The sequence below is a fragment of the Erythranthe guttata genome, chromosome 11, assembly GCF_056151865.1.
Source record: "Erythranthe guttata isolate IM_541 chromosome 11, IM_541, whole genome shotgun sequence".
In the NCBI taxonomy this organism is placed as follows: domain Eukaryota; kingdom Viridiplantae; phylum Streptophyta; class Magnoliopsida; order Lamiales; family Phrymaceae; genus Erythranthe; species Erythranthe guttata.
The window spans coordinates 4751948-4769922 of NC_142543.1; the positions used below are offsets into that span (position 1 = coordinate 4751948).

The 17975-nt window shown below is 30.3% G+C and overlaps 1 protein-coding gene and 1 long non-coding RNA gene across 12 annotated transcripts in view; one reads left to right on the forward strand and one right to left on the reverse strand.

Moving 5' to 3' along the window:
• LOC148766835 (uncharacterized) overlaps positions 1-16983 on the reverse strand; it is a 46037-nt gene extending 29054 nt beyond the window's left edge. Inside the window, exons 1-5 of one of the 10 annotated variants that reach the window (XR_016034480.1) lie at positions 16721-16981; positions 14697-16054; positions 13957-14039; positions 13512-13863; positions 12657-12935 (exon numbers count right to left, since the gene is read on the reverse strand). This is a non-coding gene — a long non-coding RNA (uncharacterized LOC148766835). Of the gene's footprint in view, positions 1-10006; positions 10553-12656; positions 12936-13511; positions 13864-13956; positions 14040-14696 lie in introns of those variants that run through there. The other 9 variants (XR_016034482.1, XR_016034481.1, XR_016034483.1 and 6 more) reach the window with 9 other exon arrangements.
• On the forward strand, positions 10044-14827 carry LOC105957991 (agamous-like MADS-box protein AGL27). Of its 2 annotated transcripts, XM_012981984.2 has the most exons (7): positions 10044-10228; positions 12923-12989; positions 13642-13703; positions 13793-13892; positions 14136-14177; positions 14298-14336; positions 14490-14827. In XM_012981984.2, the coding sequence occupies exons 1-7, from the start codon at positions 10044-10046 to the stop codon at positions 14559-14561; spliced, it is 567 nt and encodes a 188-aa protein (XP_012837438.1). In that variant the 3' UTR covers positions 14562-14827. The 2 variants fall into 2 exon arrangements, with proteins under 2 accessions (XP_012837438.1, XP_088681851.1); XM_088825725.1 differs by lacking the exon at positions 14136-14177.
• Positions 16984-17975: the final 992 nt, after the last annotated feature.

The following is a 17975-nucleotide window of genomic DNA, read 5'->3' on the forward strand; positions in this document are numbered from 1 at the left end:
TTATAATTGTATGATTGATGGTGTTACGCAAATTTTGTATTTTAATTGATAAACTTGGATTTATATAAAAAAATATTTCAGAATAAATTATTTGATATGATATATTTTACATAAACATGACCAGAGAAAATGTTTATCTTTTTTACTAATTTAATATCATATTCGTAATTACCAAAATTTCCCTCATGTTCGTTTTCGTCTTACATCGATCCCCTTACGGAAATATTCCCCGAAAAATGCAGATTCTACCCTGCACAAGACATTTGTTTATGGTACTTTTAAAGACAAAAATTACCATGTGGGGGACTTTACACGAAATATTTATTCTTCTTAAATAACATCGCTTCACAACTTTTTAGTATTACTATTATCTCCCCTAAGGCTAATTTTGTATTTACAAAGTAAGATAACAGAAATGTCACGTCTTTTGGATATTACATGGAATAAAAAAGATTCCGTAAACTGGGGGTACTTTCCGTAATTTAGCCTAAGTTCATGAGGAGTTTCGCAATTTATCCTATTAACAACGATTATCGTTCTTTTCACGTCTCAACGTTTGCTTATACCCTTATACAATTTTAAATAATTTTAATGTCAGCTTGATAATATAATTAAATATTAATTTCTAATATATTTAATATGTGTTTTTGATGTTTGTGGTACCACACATAAGGAATGTGATATAAAAGTTGCGAGATTGAATAAAATTGTTTTTATACAAAATAATAGATAATTGCAAACACATTGATGCAAAATCAGAATTAGGATTGTGATTAGTATTAACATTAGAATTAGGATTATAATTATTATTCTTTGAATTAGTATTAGTATTAATACTATAGTTAGGATTTGGATTAATATAGTATTATAATTAATATTAGGGTTATGATTATCATTATGATTATGATTAATATTAGTAATTGAATTATAATTAAGATTATGATTATTGATTAGTACTACAATTAGTGACATGTATTCGTATTATAATTATGATTAGTATTAGGATTAGGATTATGGTTAGAATTAAAATTAGAATTATAATTAGAATTAACATTAGCATTAGCATTAGTATTATTAGTAATAAAATTATTAGGATTATAATTAATGTTAGAAATAGGTTTAGGATTAGAATTATGATTAGGATTAAAATCATGATTAGTGTTATGAATAGGATTAGGAATAGGATAAAATTTGGATAATATTAGTATGACAATTATAACCAGCATAAGCAAATCCAGATTAACATTAACATTAAAATTAGTATTAGCATTAGAATATGTACATTAGCATTAACATTAACTATATTAACATATTAGTATTAGAATTAATATGAATATTAAGATTAGTATTAGTATTAGTATTAGTATTAATATTAGTATTAGTAATAGTATTAGTAATAATATTAGTATTAATATTAGTATTAGTAATAGTATTAGTATTAATATTAGTGTTCATATTAGTTTTAATATTAGTATTAATATTAATATTAATATTAATATTAGTCTAAATATCAGTATCAATATCAATATCATTATCGATATCATTATCGGTATCGGCATTAGTATCGGCATCAGTATCGGTATCACCATCGGCATCGGCATCGGTATCGGTATCGATATCAGTATCGGTATCAATATTAGTATCAATATCAGTATCATTATCATTATCAGTATCGGTATCAGTATCAATATCAGTATCATTATCATTATCAGTATCGGTATCAATATCAATATCAAGATCAGTTTCAATTTAATTATTCGTATTCATATCAATATTAGTATCAGTATCAGTATCAACATTTGTATCAATATCAATATCAGTATCAGTACCAATATCAATATCAATATCAGTATCGATATTAGTATCACTATCAGTATCAGTATTAGTATCAGTATCAATATCAATATTAGTATCAGTATTAGTACGAGTATCAGTATGATTGTGAGTATCAGTATGAGTATGAATATCATATTAGTATGAGTATCAGTATTAGTATAAGTATCAGAGTATGAATATTAGTATTAGTATTGTTATGAATATCAATATGAGTATCGATATTAGTATCAATATCAATATCAATATTAGTATTAGTATTAGTATTAGTATTAGTATTAGTATTAGTATTAATATTAGTATTAATATTAGTATCAATGTCACTGTAATTATCAATGTAAGTATCAATATTATTATTAGTATTAGTATCAGTATTAGTCTTATTCTTAGTATTAGTATTAGTCTCAATATGAATATTAATATTAATTTTAGTTTTATTATTAGAATTAGTATTAGTATTGGTACGAGTATGAGTATGAGTATTAGTATTAGTATCAATATTATTATTAATATCAATTATTATTAATATTTCTATCAGTATCAGTATTAGTATTAGTATTAATATTAGTATTAATATTAATATTAGTACCAATATTAGTATTAATATCAATATTAGTATTAGTATTAGTATTAATATCAATATCACTATAATTATCAATGTAAGTATCGATATTATTATTAGTATTAATATCAATATTAGTCTTATTCTTAGTATTAGTATTAGTATCAATATGAATATTAGTATTAGTATTAGTTTTATTATTAGTATTTGTATTAGTATTGGTACGAGTATGAATATTAGTAGTAGTATCAGTATTATTATTAGTATCAGTATTAGTATCGGTATTAATATTAGTATTAGTATTAGTATTAGTATTTGTATTAATATTAATATTAGTACCAGTATTATTACCAATATTAGTATTAGTATTAGTATCACTATTAGTATAAGTATTAGTATTAGTATTAGTATTAATATTAGTATTAGTATTAGTATTAGTATAAATATTAGTATTAGTATTAGTATTAGTATTAGTATAAGTATTAATCGAATTAGTATTACTATTGGTAACATTACTGGTATCAGTATTGGTATCGGTATTGGTATCCACATTGGTATCAGTACTGGTAGTGGCGTATACATCATATCTCTTTTGCAATATTTATAAGTTTTATTGTTGTTTGAGTAATGTGCATCACTAATTGATTGTCGTTAGTGATAAACTTGCAGGTTATTTGAATATTTATTGTGTTACTTCTATGCTACTGTGTTTGTTGTTACCTTAGTTATTTTGCAGAAGATTCACATGGTGTAGTAGATTTCAATCCAAGAAATAGAGTTATACCATATGTTTTAAATGATTCACTTAATCTTGCAGAAAATTCACATGGTGTAGTAGATTGCAATCCAAGAAATAGAGTTATACCATATGTTTTAAATGATTTCACTTTATCTTGATATCGTGTTTTGCACGCTTCATGTGTTTTTATTTGTAATATTTATCTTTATTTCATATGTTAACTCTAAATTAAGAGATAAAGTTTATGTTTTTTATTTTCTTCCATTTTGTTTTACTTAAATTGGTATTGTTATAAAGAGATAGTCGTTTACGTAAGTTTATTTTTCTCATTTTGAAACTGACCTCCGTGCAACGCACGGGTGAAATACTAGTAGAGTTCTATTTTGATAACTCATCCATCCGGAAGTAAAAATACATCCCAAATTAATAATTATCAAATATTCTCCTAAAAATTAGGAGCACGTGAAAAAAAAAAAACCATCAACAAAATCGAGTTTTCTTTTCTTTACGTAAAAATCCCAACAGAATAAAATTAAATTATCTACCTATTCAACAAATTTCCACTGAAAAACAAATCTAAAAAATATCTCAACAATTTATTTTTTCTCTAGAGCTTCAACAAAGTTCCACTTGAATAATATTGATTTTGAGGATAGTTTACCAGAAAAATTGGTTTGTATGATTATTTAAAATGGATTAAAAAATAAATAATATATAAATAATCATAAATTTGTTTGATAATTGTTTTTTGATACTTGTGGTTGGAGTTCACTAGTTGTATAGAGATAGATATCAAAGTATAATCCTGGTTATCAAATGAGTATTTAATAACCTCATTTGATAACAATGGGTTGGAGTTGCTCTAACCCCATTGGAGGATAGAGTTTTTAAATTGGGGAGTCAAATGGAGGTTAAGGGGTTTGATAATCCATTTAATAACCCCGTTGAAGTTGCTCTAACAGTAGGGGTTAGCCAAATGGTCAAACCACAAGAGGGTTATATGCTATTTACCTTATTAATACAATAATAAAAATTATCTAGTTAAAAGCGATACTTTTAGTCTACTATCATAACATTTCAGTGGATCATAAATAAGTACTTCCTGATGACAAAGAGCTTAAGTAAAGCTTTAATATTTGGAAAACAAATTAAATGAATTTGAGATGTCATTTATCTTGCTTATTATTGATGTGCTTTAAAAATAGGGCAAATGGCAAAAAGGCCCATCACATGGGACTTAAATGCATTTTAGTCCACAAAAAAAAAAAACAGTCTCTCAATTAAGCTCATCTCCATGTCTTTAGTCTAAAATACCCTCAATAATATAATTCTTAACAATTCCACCCATTATGCTCTAACTTCCTTAATATTACACATTGACCCCGGATTTAAACAAATATATCACGTTAACCCCCAAAACTTTTTTTTTTTCAGAAAATAATTTTTTTTCTGAACTGTTTTTTTTCCGGCCAGATTCCGGCGTTGACCGCCGGAGACCGCCGGTCTCCGGCGTTGACTTTTTTTTTTTTTTTTTTTTTTGAATTGTTTTTTCTTAGAAAAAAAATATTTTAATTAATATTACTGTCTCAGACAGTAATATTATTGTTTGGGACAGTAATATTATGAATATTATTTTTCCGAACAATAATATTATTAATATTATTGTCTAAGACAGTTAAATTACTGTTGGAGACAGTAATTTAACATCCAAGACAGTAATATTAATTAAAATAAATTTTTTTTAAGGAAAAAAAAAAAAAAAAAAAAGTCAATTAACAGTTAAGTTACTGTCTCCGACAGTTAAATAACTGCTGGAGACAGTAATTTAGCAACGAATACAGTAATATTAATTAAAAATATTTTTTTTTAGAATAAAAAAGTCAATTAACAGTTAAATTACTGTCTCCGACAGTTAAATAACTGCTGGAGACAGTAATTTAGCAACGGATACAGTAATATTAATTAAAAATATTTTTTTTAAGAATAAAAAAATCAATTAACAGTTAAATTACTGTCTCCGACAGTTAAATAACTGCTGGAGACAGTAATTTAGCAACGAATACAGTAATATTAATTAAAAATATTTTTTTAAGAATAAAAAAGTCAATTAACAGTTAAATTACTGTCTCCGACAGTTAAATAACTGCTGGAGACATTAATTTAGCAACAAATACAGTAATATTAATTAAAATATTTTTGAAGAAAAAAAAAAAAATAGTCAATTAACAGTTAAATTACTGTCTCCGACAGTTAAATAGCTGCCGGAGACAGTAATTTAACAGTCAAGACAGTAAAATTAATGAAAATATTTTTTTTTTAGAAAAAAAAAAAAAAGTCAACGCCGGAATCTGGCCGGAAAAAAAATATTTCAGAACAAAAATTATTTTCTGAAAAAAAAAAAAGTTTTGGGGGTTAATGTGATATATTTGTTAAAATCCGGGGTCAATGTGTAATATTAAGGAAGTTAGATCATATTGGGTGGAATTGATAAGAATTAGGGTTAAAATTGGGGTCAAAATTGAAATTTGGGTTAAAATTGGTTAATTGATGAAATTGGCTAAATTGTGGTGTAAATCATGAAATTGAAGTTGAATTGGGTTTCAATGAATTGGGGGTAATTTTGGTATATATCAAGGGATTTTCCTTATTTGCAAATAAGTTTGAATGGGGTGGATTTATTTGAAAGACAAAAAAATTGGATGTCCCTATTTTAATTAAGTGCCCTTGTCATGGGCCTATTTGCCATTATCCCTTAAAAATAAAATAAAAATTAGAGCATGAATATTAAACTGCTAAGCCGTGTTCGTCGAATATAGCAATCGTCGAGCTGAGATTAGATGAACAAATTAAATTATGATTTATAAACTTACTGATTAAAGGAATTCAATAGAAACTACCAAGTACTGATATATGTCCAATGAAAATGAAAGTTATGCCTCCTCCGAACCCGCGCTCAGCTCGTATTTGTCGACGCGAAAACTACGACCCTGGAAGTCTCTAATTATAACAGTGTGAATATTACTTTAATTAATTCCAATTCGTAGCGAACAAATTAAGCAAATTTATCAAAACATTTGTGGATAATATCGGATAAACTCTGTTGATGTGTGCAATTTCTTGAACGGCAAGCTAATATTTAATTTCAAGGAATAATTGATGCCACAGTTGACATGTTGATTTTAGAATCATCTCTAGATCTACATACTAATATTAGTGCTCATGTTCTTATGATTTGTGAGATTTTTCCGGCATAGGAGTCTGCCGCGGTGTGAGATTTTTCCGACTTGTCAGTTTGCCGAGCAGGCTCAGAATCATCTCTCGAGATTCTGGAAGTTGCATTTACTTCTAATAGCTCAAATCGATCTTACCCAGCTCCTGGCAGATAAAGTCCTTATGTGAGGTGAATTCAAATATAATAATGTGATATATAACTTGATATCTATTTATGAGAAAGTCTTTCATGATTTTTAATTCTCTAGCGAGTGCTGGAACTTTGAAATATTTTGCCATAAAATGAATTTGAATATATCTAGCTCGAGCTCGTTAAACAGAAAATATATCCGAGTATTCGGGTAATGAGACGGAGCTCGTTAAAGAAAGAAAATCTATCCGAGTATTCGGGTAGCGAGCACGAGCTCGTTAAAGAGAAAATCTATCCGAGTATTCGGGTAGCGAGCACGAGCTTGTTAAACAGAAAATATACCCAAACATTCGGGTAGCGATCACGAGCTCGTTTGAAACATAATATCTATCTGTGTATTCGGGTAGCGAGAAAGAGCTCGTTAAACAGAAAATCTATTTGAGCATTTGGGTAGCGAGCACAAACTTGTTAAAACAAAAAATCTATCCGAGTATTCAGGTAGTGAACACAAGCTCGTTAAATAGAAAAAATATCTGAGTATAGAGAAGCACGAGCTTCTCATAATTCACGATAACGAGAACAAGCTTGATTGAAAGATTATTGTAAAACGAAATGTATGGAAATAAACCTGAAATAAAAAATAAAAACAAGAAACATGAAATTGATATAACCAAGCATAGAAAAATTACACAGAAAATAAAGAAGGAGAAATGGCAGAAATGGCAGGGTATTGAAGATCTCCATACCTTTTCTTTATTCGATTTTCCATGAACTAAAATATAAGATTTTGTATAATTGAGTTTGTAGCTAAGAAATTCAAGTGGGAAACCAAAGGGGATAAGAAAATAGTTGGCCGAGCTCTTCAGCTCATTTACCCGATCAAACGATAAGAGCTTCATCCGACCAAACAAGCACGAACTCACCATTTCGGCAAGAAGTCTGAACCAACGAGAAATCATAGCATTAACATAATCCACCCCCAAGAAAAGCAGCTAAGAACATAGTCAGTGGGTTAAGAAAATAACGCATACTCCAAGATGATCAATTTGTATTCTCACGTTCAACTTGGAGTGGGGGAGTAGTTGATCCGGACATATTTGCAGGACCCAAAAAGGCAAGGTCCAACAGAATTTGCCCACGCCCGAAAGAGGAAATAAGACCACGTGGGATCCGAGCTTGTTGGCCTATTTCATCAGATCTTTATAAATTGCCCAAAACATTGAGCCCACAAGTGTAAGGCCCAAAGAATATAATACATTGTAAGTAAAGACGAACTAGGTGACCCTCGACGAGCTGGAGACCTCTAAACGAGCCGAAGGTAGCTCACGAGTGTCGAGTGCCAAGTGACGAGCCGACGAGCGCCGAGTGCCAAGCGACGAGCCGACGAGCGCCAAGTGCCGAGTGCCGAGTAACGAGCTGCCGAGCGCCGAGTGACGAATGTCGAGTGGAAAGTAGCTGACGTGTCGAGTGACGAGTGACAAGCTGCCGAGTACCGAGCGCCGAGTGATGAATGACGAGCTGAAGATGCCACCTCATGACTTAAACACTAAGACATAGCAAATATCTTCATAACTTAACCACTAAAACTTATAAAATGTCATGAACATGAAATGATTCTATTAACCGAATTGGATAAAATAAATGACATCCGAAAATCATCTTCTATAAATATCTATAAATAGAGGGTTCGTCACCCTCAAGGTAAGCAGATTTGGTCTTTGAAATACCATTTTTCTCATGAATATATTTATCCGAATCTTTGAGGGGTTCTAACTTGGGCGTCGGAGTGCTAATACCGGGAGCACCTCTCCCGGCCCCTTTTACAAGTCCGCGACGAACATGCCAAATATGGAATGGACTTGGAAATTCGAGATTCCTTGAAGCGAAAAACCCAGCCGCATCAACTGTCATTAACAGTAATTATATTGTCCATGACAGTACATTCACGTAATTATACTTTTGTTGACAGTACATTAACGTAATTGTGCTGTCAACGACAACACATTTATGTAATTGTACTGTCGTTGACAGTACAATTAGTGCCAGCGACAAAATTATTAATTTTTCATTTTTTTTTCATTTTTTTTAACTTTGTTTGATTTGTTAACAAGTCAACGTAATTATATTACTGTCGTTGACAGTAAAATAACTGTAAATACAATAATATTATTGTCAACCACATCAATATTATTTTTTTGAATTTTTTGTTTTGTTTGAATTGTTGACGGAGTAACGTAATAATATTATTGTCTACTATTGTAATATTACTGTAAACACAATAATATTAATGTGGTTGACGGTAATATTACAGTTGTTACAGTAATATTACTGTCAACCACAATAATATTAATTATTTTGGCTTTTTATGTAACAACAGTAATATTGATGTCAACCACAATAATATTAATTATTTTGACTTTTTTATTATGTTTACCTTTTGTTGAACGGTCAACATATTAATATTACTCTATTACACAATAATAATGACTTTTTTGTGTTAATATTACTATGCTAGAGATTAATATAACAATATTACTGTATTAAACTGCAGTATAATTAGTTTTACTGTGTTTAACAGTAATATTGTTAATATTACTGTCAACCACATCAATGTTGCTGTTTAAACGGGGGGGGGGGGGGGGGGGGGGGGGGGGGGGCAAAAATGATGTTAAAGAAAAAAAATAAAAAATAAAAATGAAAATTTGGAAAAGACAACGCCGGAAACCGGCAGAAAAATCAAGAGGAAAAAAAAGAAGTCAACGGCGGCGACATACAAAATTGTACTCAAAATTGTGCTTAAGGTGAAAATTGAATAGTTTGTGAAATTTGGGGTCAGATTGAAGTTAAATTAAATTAAATGATGAAATTTGAACATATTAAAATGTGAGGGGCTATTTAAGTCTTTTACAAACCTCTGGACAGTATGTAGACTTTTTTATAAAAAAAAAAAAAATTGTCTAACCCCCTTTTTATGAATAAGTAGTATTGATGGGTTTAGTTTGGTAAGTAGACTTCTTTTTAACATTCAATGTACCTCTGGAATTGGGAGCCAATCATAGCTAAGCTACTTGTCTTCTTGTCGTACAGGGATTGGGCCAGAGATAAGGGAAACATAGCATGGTCTGCTTCGTATATACGCCCCCGTGGCGCCACGTGTACACCCCTTTATATTACTTTTTTTTTAAATATATATATCATAAATTATATTATTCTATTAATATAATACACACGTTAGTAATCGCACATATATATTATTATTATTTATTTACTTTTGTTTTAAAAGTCACAGCAAAGTCGAGAATTACTCCCAAAGATCAAAGATTCCAATTATCCTCCCACACAGATTCCCCCTGCTCCTCCAATAAGTGAATACACACACACTGTGTGAGAAACAAGATTCTGCTTGCGAGGAAAGGCGGCTGCTTTTTTATCCACAGAATATTTAGAAAAGTTTATTTTATTTTATATTCTCTCTCTAGAAAAGAAAAAGGAAAAAAAAGAAAAAAGAAAGAGAGAGAGAGAGAGAGATTTCCGTTTGTTTCCCGAAAATGGGGAGAAGAAAGCTCGAGATGAAGCAGATCGAAAACAACAGTGCTCGGATGGTTTGTTTCTCGAAGAGAAGAAGCGGCTTGATTAAGAAAGCCAAGGAATTATCTGTTCTCTGCGATGTCGACGTGGCCGCCATTATCTTCTCCAAGAGAGGAAAGCTTTATCAGTATTGTAGCGCCAATAGGTAATTAACACCACCTAATCTCTTAATTATTTGAATTATGTTTTCGTTTACATACATAGAGTTGAAATTGTTGGTTGGTGGGAATTTCAAAACCCTAGTTCTAATATTCCTAAAATAGAAGTTTGTTAGATATTTTAGTAGTCAGTTAAGTTTACGATCTTTTAGAGCAGCTCCAATAGAGAGGAATTAATAAAGGGATCGGATAATAAAATTACTATTTCGGTACTTGAAAATTCAAAAGTACTCCTTCAGTGGTGGAGGAATTTGAGGTGCAAAATTGCTCCCAGAAAAGAAGAGGACTCAAATATTCCTTAAAAATAGCTCCTGCAATTTCAACATATTACAAACATAAAGAGATAATAATTTATTTGATAACTATGAGGAAGGAGCACATAATTTTTTTTTTTTTTTTTTTTGTGAAATATCAAAGTATTACATGAAAAATCAATTAAGTTTTTGATACTTCATCTTGATATCTTCCTCGTATTGAAGTTGCTCTTAGATTCTCAATTTTTTTTTCCTATAATAATAATAATAATAATAATAATAATAATAATACTAATACATAATGATGTATTTTGGTTTTATTATATTTTTTCAGAAAATGTGTGTTTTTAAAGGCACACAACATTAGGGATGAGCGAGAAAATCGAGAAACCGAAAAATCGAAATTCGAAAACCAAAAAACCCGAACCGATATGCAGCACCGTCTTAACTTAAAATCGCATATACGGTATTTTTTTTTTTGAAAAACCGAAAATATCGGTTTGTGTATGGAGAATAAAAAAATTATCGAGCCGAACCGATTTATACAAAACGACGTCGTTTTGATATAGTATAAATATTTACCGTCTTCCCCTAGCGCGCCTTTATCCTTTGAACGCCTCCAAGTGGCATGTTTTTATTAGTTAATTTTGGGATGTTATTTGCTAATTTTCTCAAACAAACATAATGAAAGTCCAAATTCACTGCTAATCAAATATCGGTTTTATGCCGAACCAATAGACGAAACTGACATGTTCGGTTCTTAAAACATGAAAAACCTATATTATCGGTACGTGTTTGATTTATTGCAAAAACCGAGCCGTACCGACTCGTGAGCACCCCTACACAATGTTAGTGTTTGTCATTCAATCATTGAATATAATTTATTCTCCATATCTGTTTGACAGTATCCTTCGGGAAAAAAAATTGCTTCGTATTAGTATTTGTTAATTAATAGTCATGTGCTCTGAGAGCCATCTTTTATATATATATATATATATATTGTCACACGTTATCCTCATGCATATGACAACGTTTGTTGAATCACAGATAACTAATTTCCATCTTTGTAAAACGTTTCATAAATTATTTTATAATAATATTATTATTTGTAACGAATTATTTATTTTAATTCTTGTACGTACTTTAACAAATTTAATATCAGTAGAGACTAGAGAATATTATTGTTATTCAATAAGTATAATTTATTTATTATTCATATAATAAGAATATTATTTTATCCTTTTTACCACGTAAAGTATAATTTCAAAATAAATAAGTAAAGGAGCATTTGAAATTATTATGATAATTCTTAATTTCTTTTTACCTTGTATTAATTTTAATAAATAGGGAAGGACAATAAGAGCAAGCTGTTGCTTAAGGGTGTGTTTGGAATTTTTGAATGTTAGATAATGAAGTTGCATAGTTTGCAAGCAAACAGTTATTTTTAATTTCTTTTTTTTATGAAACACCTGCCAAAATACATGTAATGTTTTAATTTATACATTCTCGATGATTATGTGCTTATATTAAAATACGAGGGGTCATGTTATACATTAAAAGTACAAGGAGTTCATATGCATAAAGTTCAAACTATAGGGGCATAAGTGCTAAAACCATAAATAATATATGTTATGTTGCATGTGTAGTATTATACCCTCAATAAAAGATAAATCTTTGAGCACACACTGTGGATATTATTATCAAGTTTTGGTCCTCCGATTGAACTTTCTTTTAATTCTGATGATTTCACTTTAAACTTTTGACTCTCATAATCAAAATTAGGTAACTATCGATTGCTCCTTACAAAACTAAATTTGAAAAAAATCGAGAAAAAGAACATTTGCGCAAAGTGTATCTTGTTGTACTCGATCTTGCAAGTTCTTACTCGTAACTGGCAAATCCTCTTTTGATCATGACTTATCATGCATTTATGATGTCGATTTTTCTTGTTCTCTTACTCCTATTCTAACATTATTTCATATGTTAAAAAAAAAAAAGCATTACAAATCTCATTTTTTAAGACACGAGTTCAAATGAAAAATTCTGAGTTTATTTAGAAGTTCATGTTGCTTATTGGTTGATTGGTCACAATTTTAAGAGTTCCATATCTACGAGCAAGATATAATTTTATTTTATTTTTTAATCGAAAAAAGGACAGATGTAAGATCAAAAACATACTGTTCGTTTGTAAGGAATGAATGTACTTACTACAAAGACAATTTATGAATGTGTCCTTTTCAACTTTCCAATATTCCATGTTTGATAAAGTACATATGATTTTGTTTCTTAGTGAAAGATCATTGCATTTCTTCTTGCCTTATTAAAACTTTATTCCAATTGCATTCTTATTCTTCTTTTGGTTGTAGCTCAATATTATTTTGTTTTTGCATGAGCATTCACGTTTACTGTTGTTGTTGTTATATACAGTATGGCGCAGGTCCTGCAAGAATATCAAAGTCGAGTCGAGAGTGAGAAAGATGGTTGCGATACAGAGGTAAGATTCACGCCTCCGACAATGGATTTTGGAAGAAAAAAAAGAAAAAAGAAAAATTGAATACACAGCTCTTACTCAACATTTACATTGTCAAAATGTGGAGCATTACTAAAATTTGAAATATTATCACTTATCAAACATGATTGGTGATATTAATAAATACACGAGTTTGATTGATGATATTTATTCTTGTGAGATATTAATCAATTCCTTCCATCCGAATGTACGTTTAAGATTAATTTTTCAACTGTAATTCCTTTTCTTTTTTTTTTCTTTTTAATTTAGTCGTTTTTAATATATGCTTTATCTCGATTCTATTGCTCTCTATGTCACTCTTTGTTATCTCGCTCCCATTCACTCTCGCTCTGGATCTAGTGTTCCTTTTCCAAAATCAACTAGTTTAATGATATATGTCATTCGAGAGAAGATTTTATGTTAAATCTTATGATACTTTTGGTAGATGGTTTCTCGATCTGTGATCTCTTAATTTTCTAACACGTAACGATAAATTAGTCGACGTACCTAGTTGATTTTAGTCAACCACCAACATCCAATGTTCACCTTAAGTTGACGTAACACTCCCCTCGAGCTTAGAGTCTATGAATAAGTAGTAGAATTGATAGCATTGTCAAAAACCGGTGATTGATGGCAGGATCTGTACTCCAGAAACGGTGATTATCTTACATATAGTGAGCTTCTCAAAACTGTTGGAAGGTAACTCCCGATTTCTGAATAATTTAATTTTGATTTTGTTGTAACGCTTTCGGGGTTGTTTACTCACAAGTTATATTTCTTTCCCATAGTGAACTTAAGGAGCCACATGTTGACAAGATAAGTGTGGCGGACCTTGGGCTCATGCAGAAACATCTTGAGACTGCATTAATGGATATACGTTCGACTAAGGTTTCATCTTCACTCTCCATCATAGATGTATATTCAATGAATTGATATAGTAGTTTTTGTTTACCTTTTTGATGAGCTGAGCTTATGTGGCAAGAATGTTCGAACCTCTTGAACAATTAGCAGGCTTCTTCCCAGTTTCTTGTCAACCTGTAAAAACATATTAAAGTTAGTTCCAGAAAACATGGTATTATTGCCTTTCCATTCATACAACATTGTGATGTCAGAATTTATTACTCTATGCAGACAAAATTGATGACGGATGCTCAGTCAAGCCTTCAGGAAAAGGTGCGGAAATCTATTTTTGCCACTATTATATTGCAGGGAAATTGCTGTAATCCGAGTATTCTCCAGTGTGTGTGTGTGATAAAAGATAAAACCTTACAACAGCTTATATTATGTGATCAGGAAAAGATGCTGGAAGAAGAAAAAAAGCATTTCAACGAGGTTATTAAAGTTGAAACCCTGCATATATATATATATATATATATATATATATATATATATATATATATATATATATATATATATATATATATATATATATATTATGTTATCACAAAAATGAATTTACTACACACAATTGTTTACATATTACAGATTGTTGAAGGCAATAATAGTGCTAAGAAAAAGAAGGTGGTGATAGATCTCAACATTGCCGTAGACTGCTAAACGACAAATGGAAGCATACAACACCGGACGGACCTCGTTCAAACTTTTATGTGTAAAATAAAAAATAAAATATCTGCAGAATCATAAAAATGGATGCAGGTATAAATAAAAGGTGCTAGAGGAATATCTACCTACCTCTTAATTGTGAGCAAGGCCCTTGTTGCATGGTGTGTAAGCTGCTTGACCCCTCTTCGGTATTCGAGCTTTTGTTAAATACTGCTCTGTTTTTAACGGTTGAACATATATGGGATATATGCTTCGCTTTAGCCCACACCACTTTTATCATTGCATACAAAACAAAACTCTATCTGCAAAACGTGGTTGAATAATCTTCACATGAAAAATTAGGCTTCCTTTAATTGTTGACGTCGATTCACTATATATGTTTTAAGGGAAGAAACATAACCAAGTTGACTCTCTTCTTCGTATTCGGACTAGAGGATATTATCAGCTTAATATAAATAATATATAGTTTCTTGATTTTTCTGACCCTGCAGAATTTCATCATTTCGACGACTCTTAAGAGTGACTTCCCACTTAACTGGAATAATTGATTTAGCTGCATAGAAAAATTGACTTGCGATTGATTTATGCATCATAACACGAGTCGAAAAAAATTCACCATTTTAGTACTCGAAATCCTACACGAGTCGAAAAAAATTCAATATTGTTAGGAACGTAGTTTGCGTGTAGAAGAGACCAAGAAAGAAAGAGATATTTAGTCGGCCCTGCATTTAGAAACACTGTGCTTCATGCTACGTGTTTTTGATGAAAATAGAGTTTTAAGTGTTTTGGAGCAAGACCTAGATTTGGCCTTGTACATAGAAAAGAGTTGAGAGAAAACGAGCTTCCCCTGCTCATTTAGGCAAAAGTTCTAGGCACGGTGAGATCTCAAAATCGAGATTATATATCATGTGAGTCGAACCTGTTAATCGAAACTTTGTATTCGTAGAGGCACATAGCAACAATACCAAAAACATGACTTTGTATGCAAGAATGGGTTATGAAAGGAATAAATGGGCACTTCCAAAATTATAAAGTACAGTAATCAATTCTACACTTCATCATTTTCTTTATTGCATGGCATGTTGTATTGCATAGATGCGACTCTAGACGAACATGAGATGTGCCCACAAAAACATGATAGTGCAGAAAGAAGGAAGAAAAAGATATCAAACAAAAATAACAATAGTTCAAAAGTTCTCCTTGTCTCGTACCATAGTCGACAATTTGATTTTAGCTCGATTTAAATCTTGATTCATGTATTAAACCGCATTTGTACCAATATTATTCATATACTAATGCACCTTTAAATAAGATATATTTTCAGCATACGTGCATTTGATTAGACATTTGGTAAATCACTTTTCTATTATTTACTTAGATATTGGGGAGCCGGAGCACTATGTTAAAGTCTCGAATAAAAAAATGCACCTTAAAATAAGATAAAACTCATAAAATGGATTTCGATAAGTCCCGATGAAGGTCCACCCCTAAAAGGCAAAGTGATTCTTGTTAGTCAATTTTTTCAATCACCTTTAAAGTGGTTCTATTATTTACTTGAAATTGTTGTCGAGCAAAGGTACTTAAGATATTAAAATTTGTAAGAGACAAGGAAACGTGATGAGATGCAAAATGCGCTTCGATTCGAAATTGTTGAAACGAGGAACATATTTTGATATATAATTCAATACTATTTCTGTTTTGCAAGCTTGTTAAAACTAGCGTCTCGTATTTGCAGGAAACGGAACAAAAGAGTGCAAGACTCCACCATTTTAAATAAATAAAACACACCTTGAGAGCCAGAGGAAGAACAAAGTACAGATCCTGCCAATTTACAGCCTTATATATTATTATTATTATATATATTCCTCTACAATTCTATATATGTATATATACATAAACGCATATATATGTAGTACATACATGGATCTCGGATTCAGACTTTCGTCAAGTCAAGTAAAATATGATCTGTACACGAATTCAGACTTATTCACACACACACACACACACACACACACACACACAGTCATACACAGAGATATAAATTTATCGAGCAGGTTAAAAACGAAGAGAAAATAGAAAACCTTTATGCATGGCAATAGAACATCACACAAGAATTAAAAATGGAGGAGCGTCGAATTAGTTAATAAGCTTACATCAAATCCAATTGTTTGAAGCTTTCTCTCTGCATATGCATCAAAACCCTTTCCGCTTGCAAAATTTGGAAAAATAAAATTAAAAAACCCTAAAAAAAATCGCATCTTCACCCACCCCCACACCTCATCCCCTTTGGATAGGATTCAAGCTTCCATTACCCCTCTTGACGGAGAATTTTATTTTTTGCCGCTATCTAAAAGTTGGTATTGCGAAAGGTCTAGAGAGAGAGAGGGGGGGTAAAGAGGAGCTAATTATCTAGCCAAGTGGCTGATTGATGCCCCTTATATTATTATTCCCTCAAAACATTGCCACTTGTTCGTATTAAACGCACTACACGTGGCGGCCGATGCTTATTACAAGTATATATAAATAGGGGCAATATGCCAAACATCCTTCATTGGGATTTTAATTCTTGATAAATCATTCTTTTATAAATGATATTTGAGATAAATCCATTGGGCCTGAAAAACTATATATGCCCCCGCTAACTATTAATTAGTAAAATTATTTAATTTTTTAAAAAAATATACCCATAATCTACATCCAAATCTTCTCCTAAAATCATTCCCCTCATCACGCCAATTCAGGTTTTTTTCCTTTTCTTTTTTATTTTGTTTAATGGTTTTCTTTATTTCGATTTAAAAGAAAATTTTGTAATTATTTTATTTTTTTATTTTCGGTTTTTTTTTTAATTTTATTTTTTTCTTATTTATATTTTTCATGTTTTTTTATTTTTAATTTAAAAACATGATTTCATTTTTATTTTTGTTTTTTCGTGGTTTTTCTTTTTTCTTAATTTCAATTTTTTTAAATGTTTTTTTTTTATTTTCTTTCCAGTTTTTTAAATAAAAACCACTCTATATAAATATGAAAACGACTATGTATACACAACTATATAAACATGAAAATCACTCTGTATAACAACTATATAACATGCAAACCACTGTGTATAACGACTATGTAAACTTGAAAACCACTCTGTACAACAACTATGTCAACATAAAAACCACTATGTATATAAAATTATATATAAATTTGTACAAAATTTATTGAAAACTACTATAAAATTGTTGAAAACCACTATAAATTATCAAAGACAAAGCCATACATTATGAAAACCACTCCGTATAAACATCTATATAAACATGAAAACCACTCCGTATAAAACAACTATATAAACATGAAAACTACTTTATATACACAACTATATAAACATCGAAAATCACTATGAATTCTAATAAGAACACATCAAAA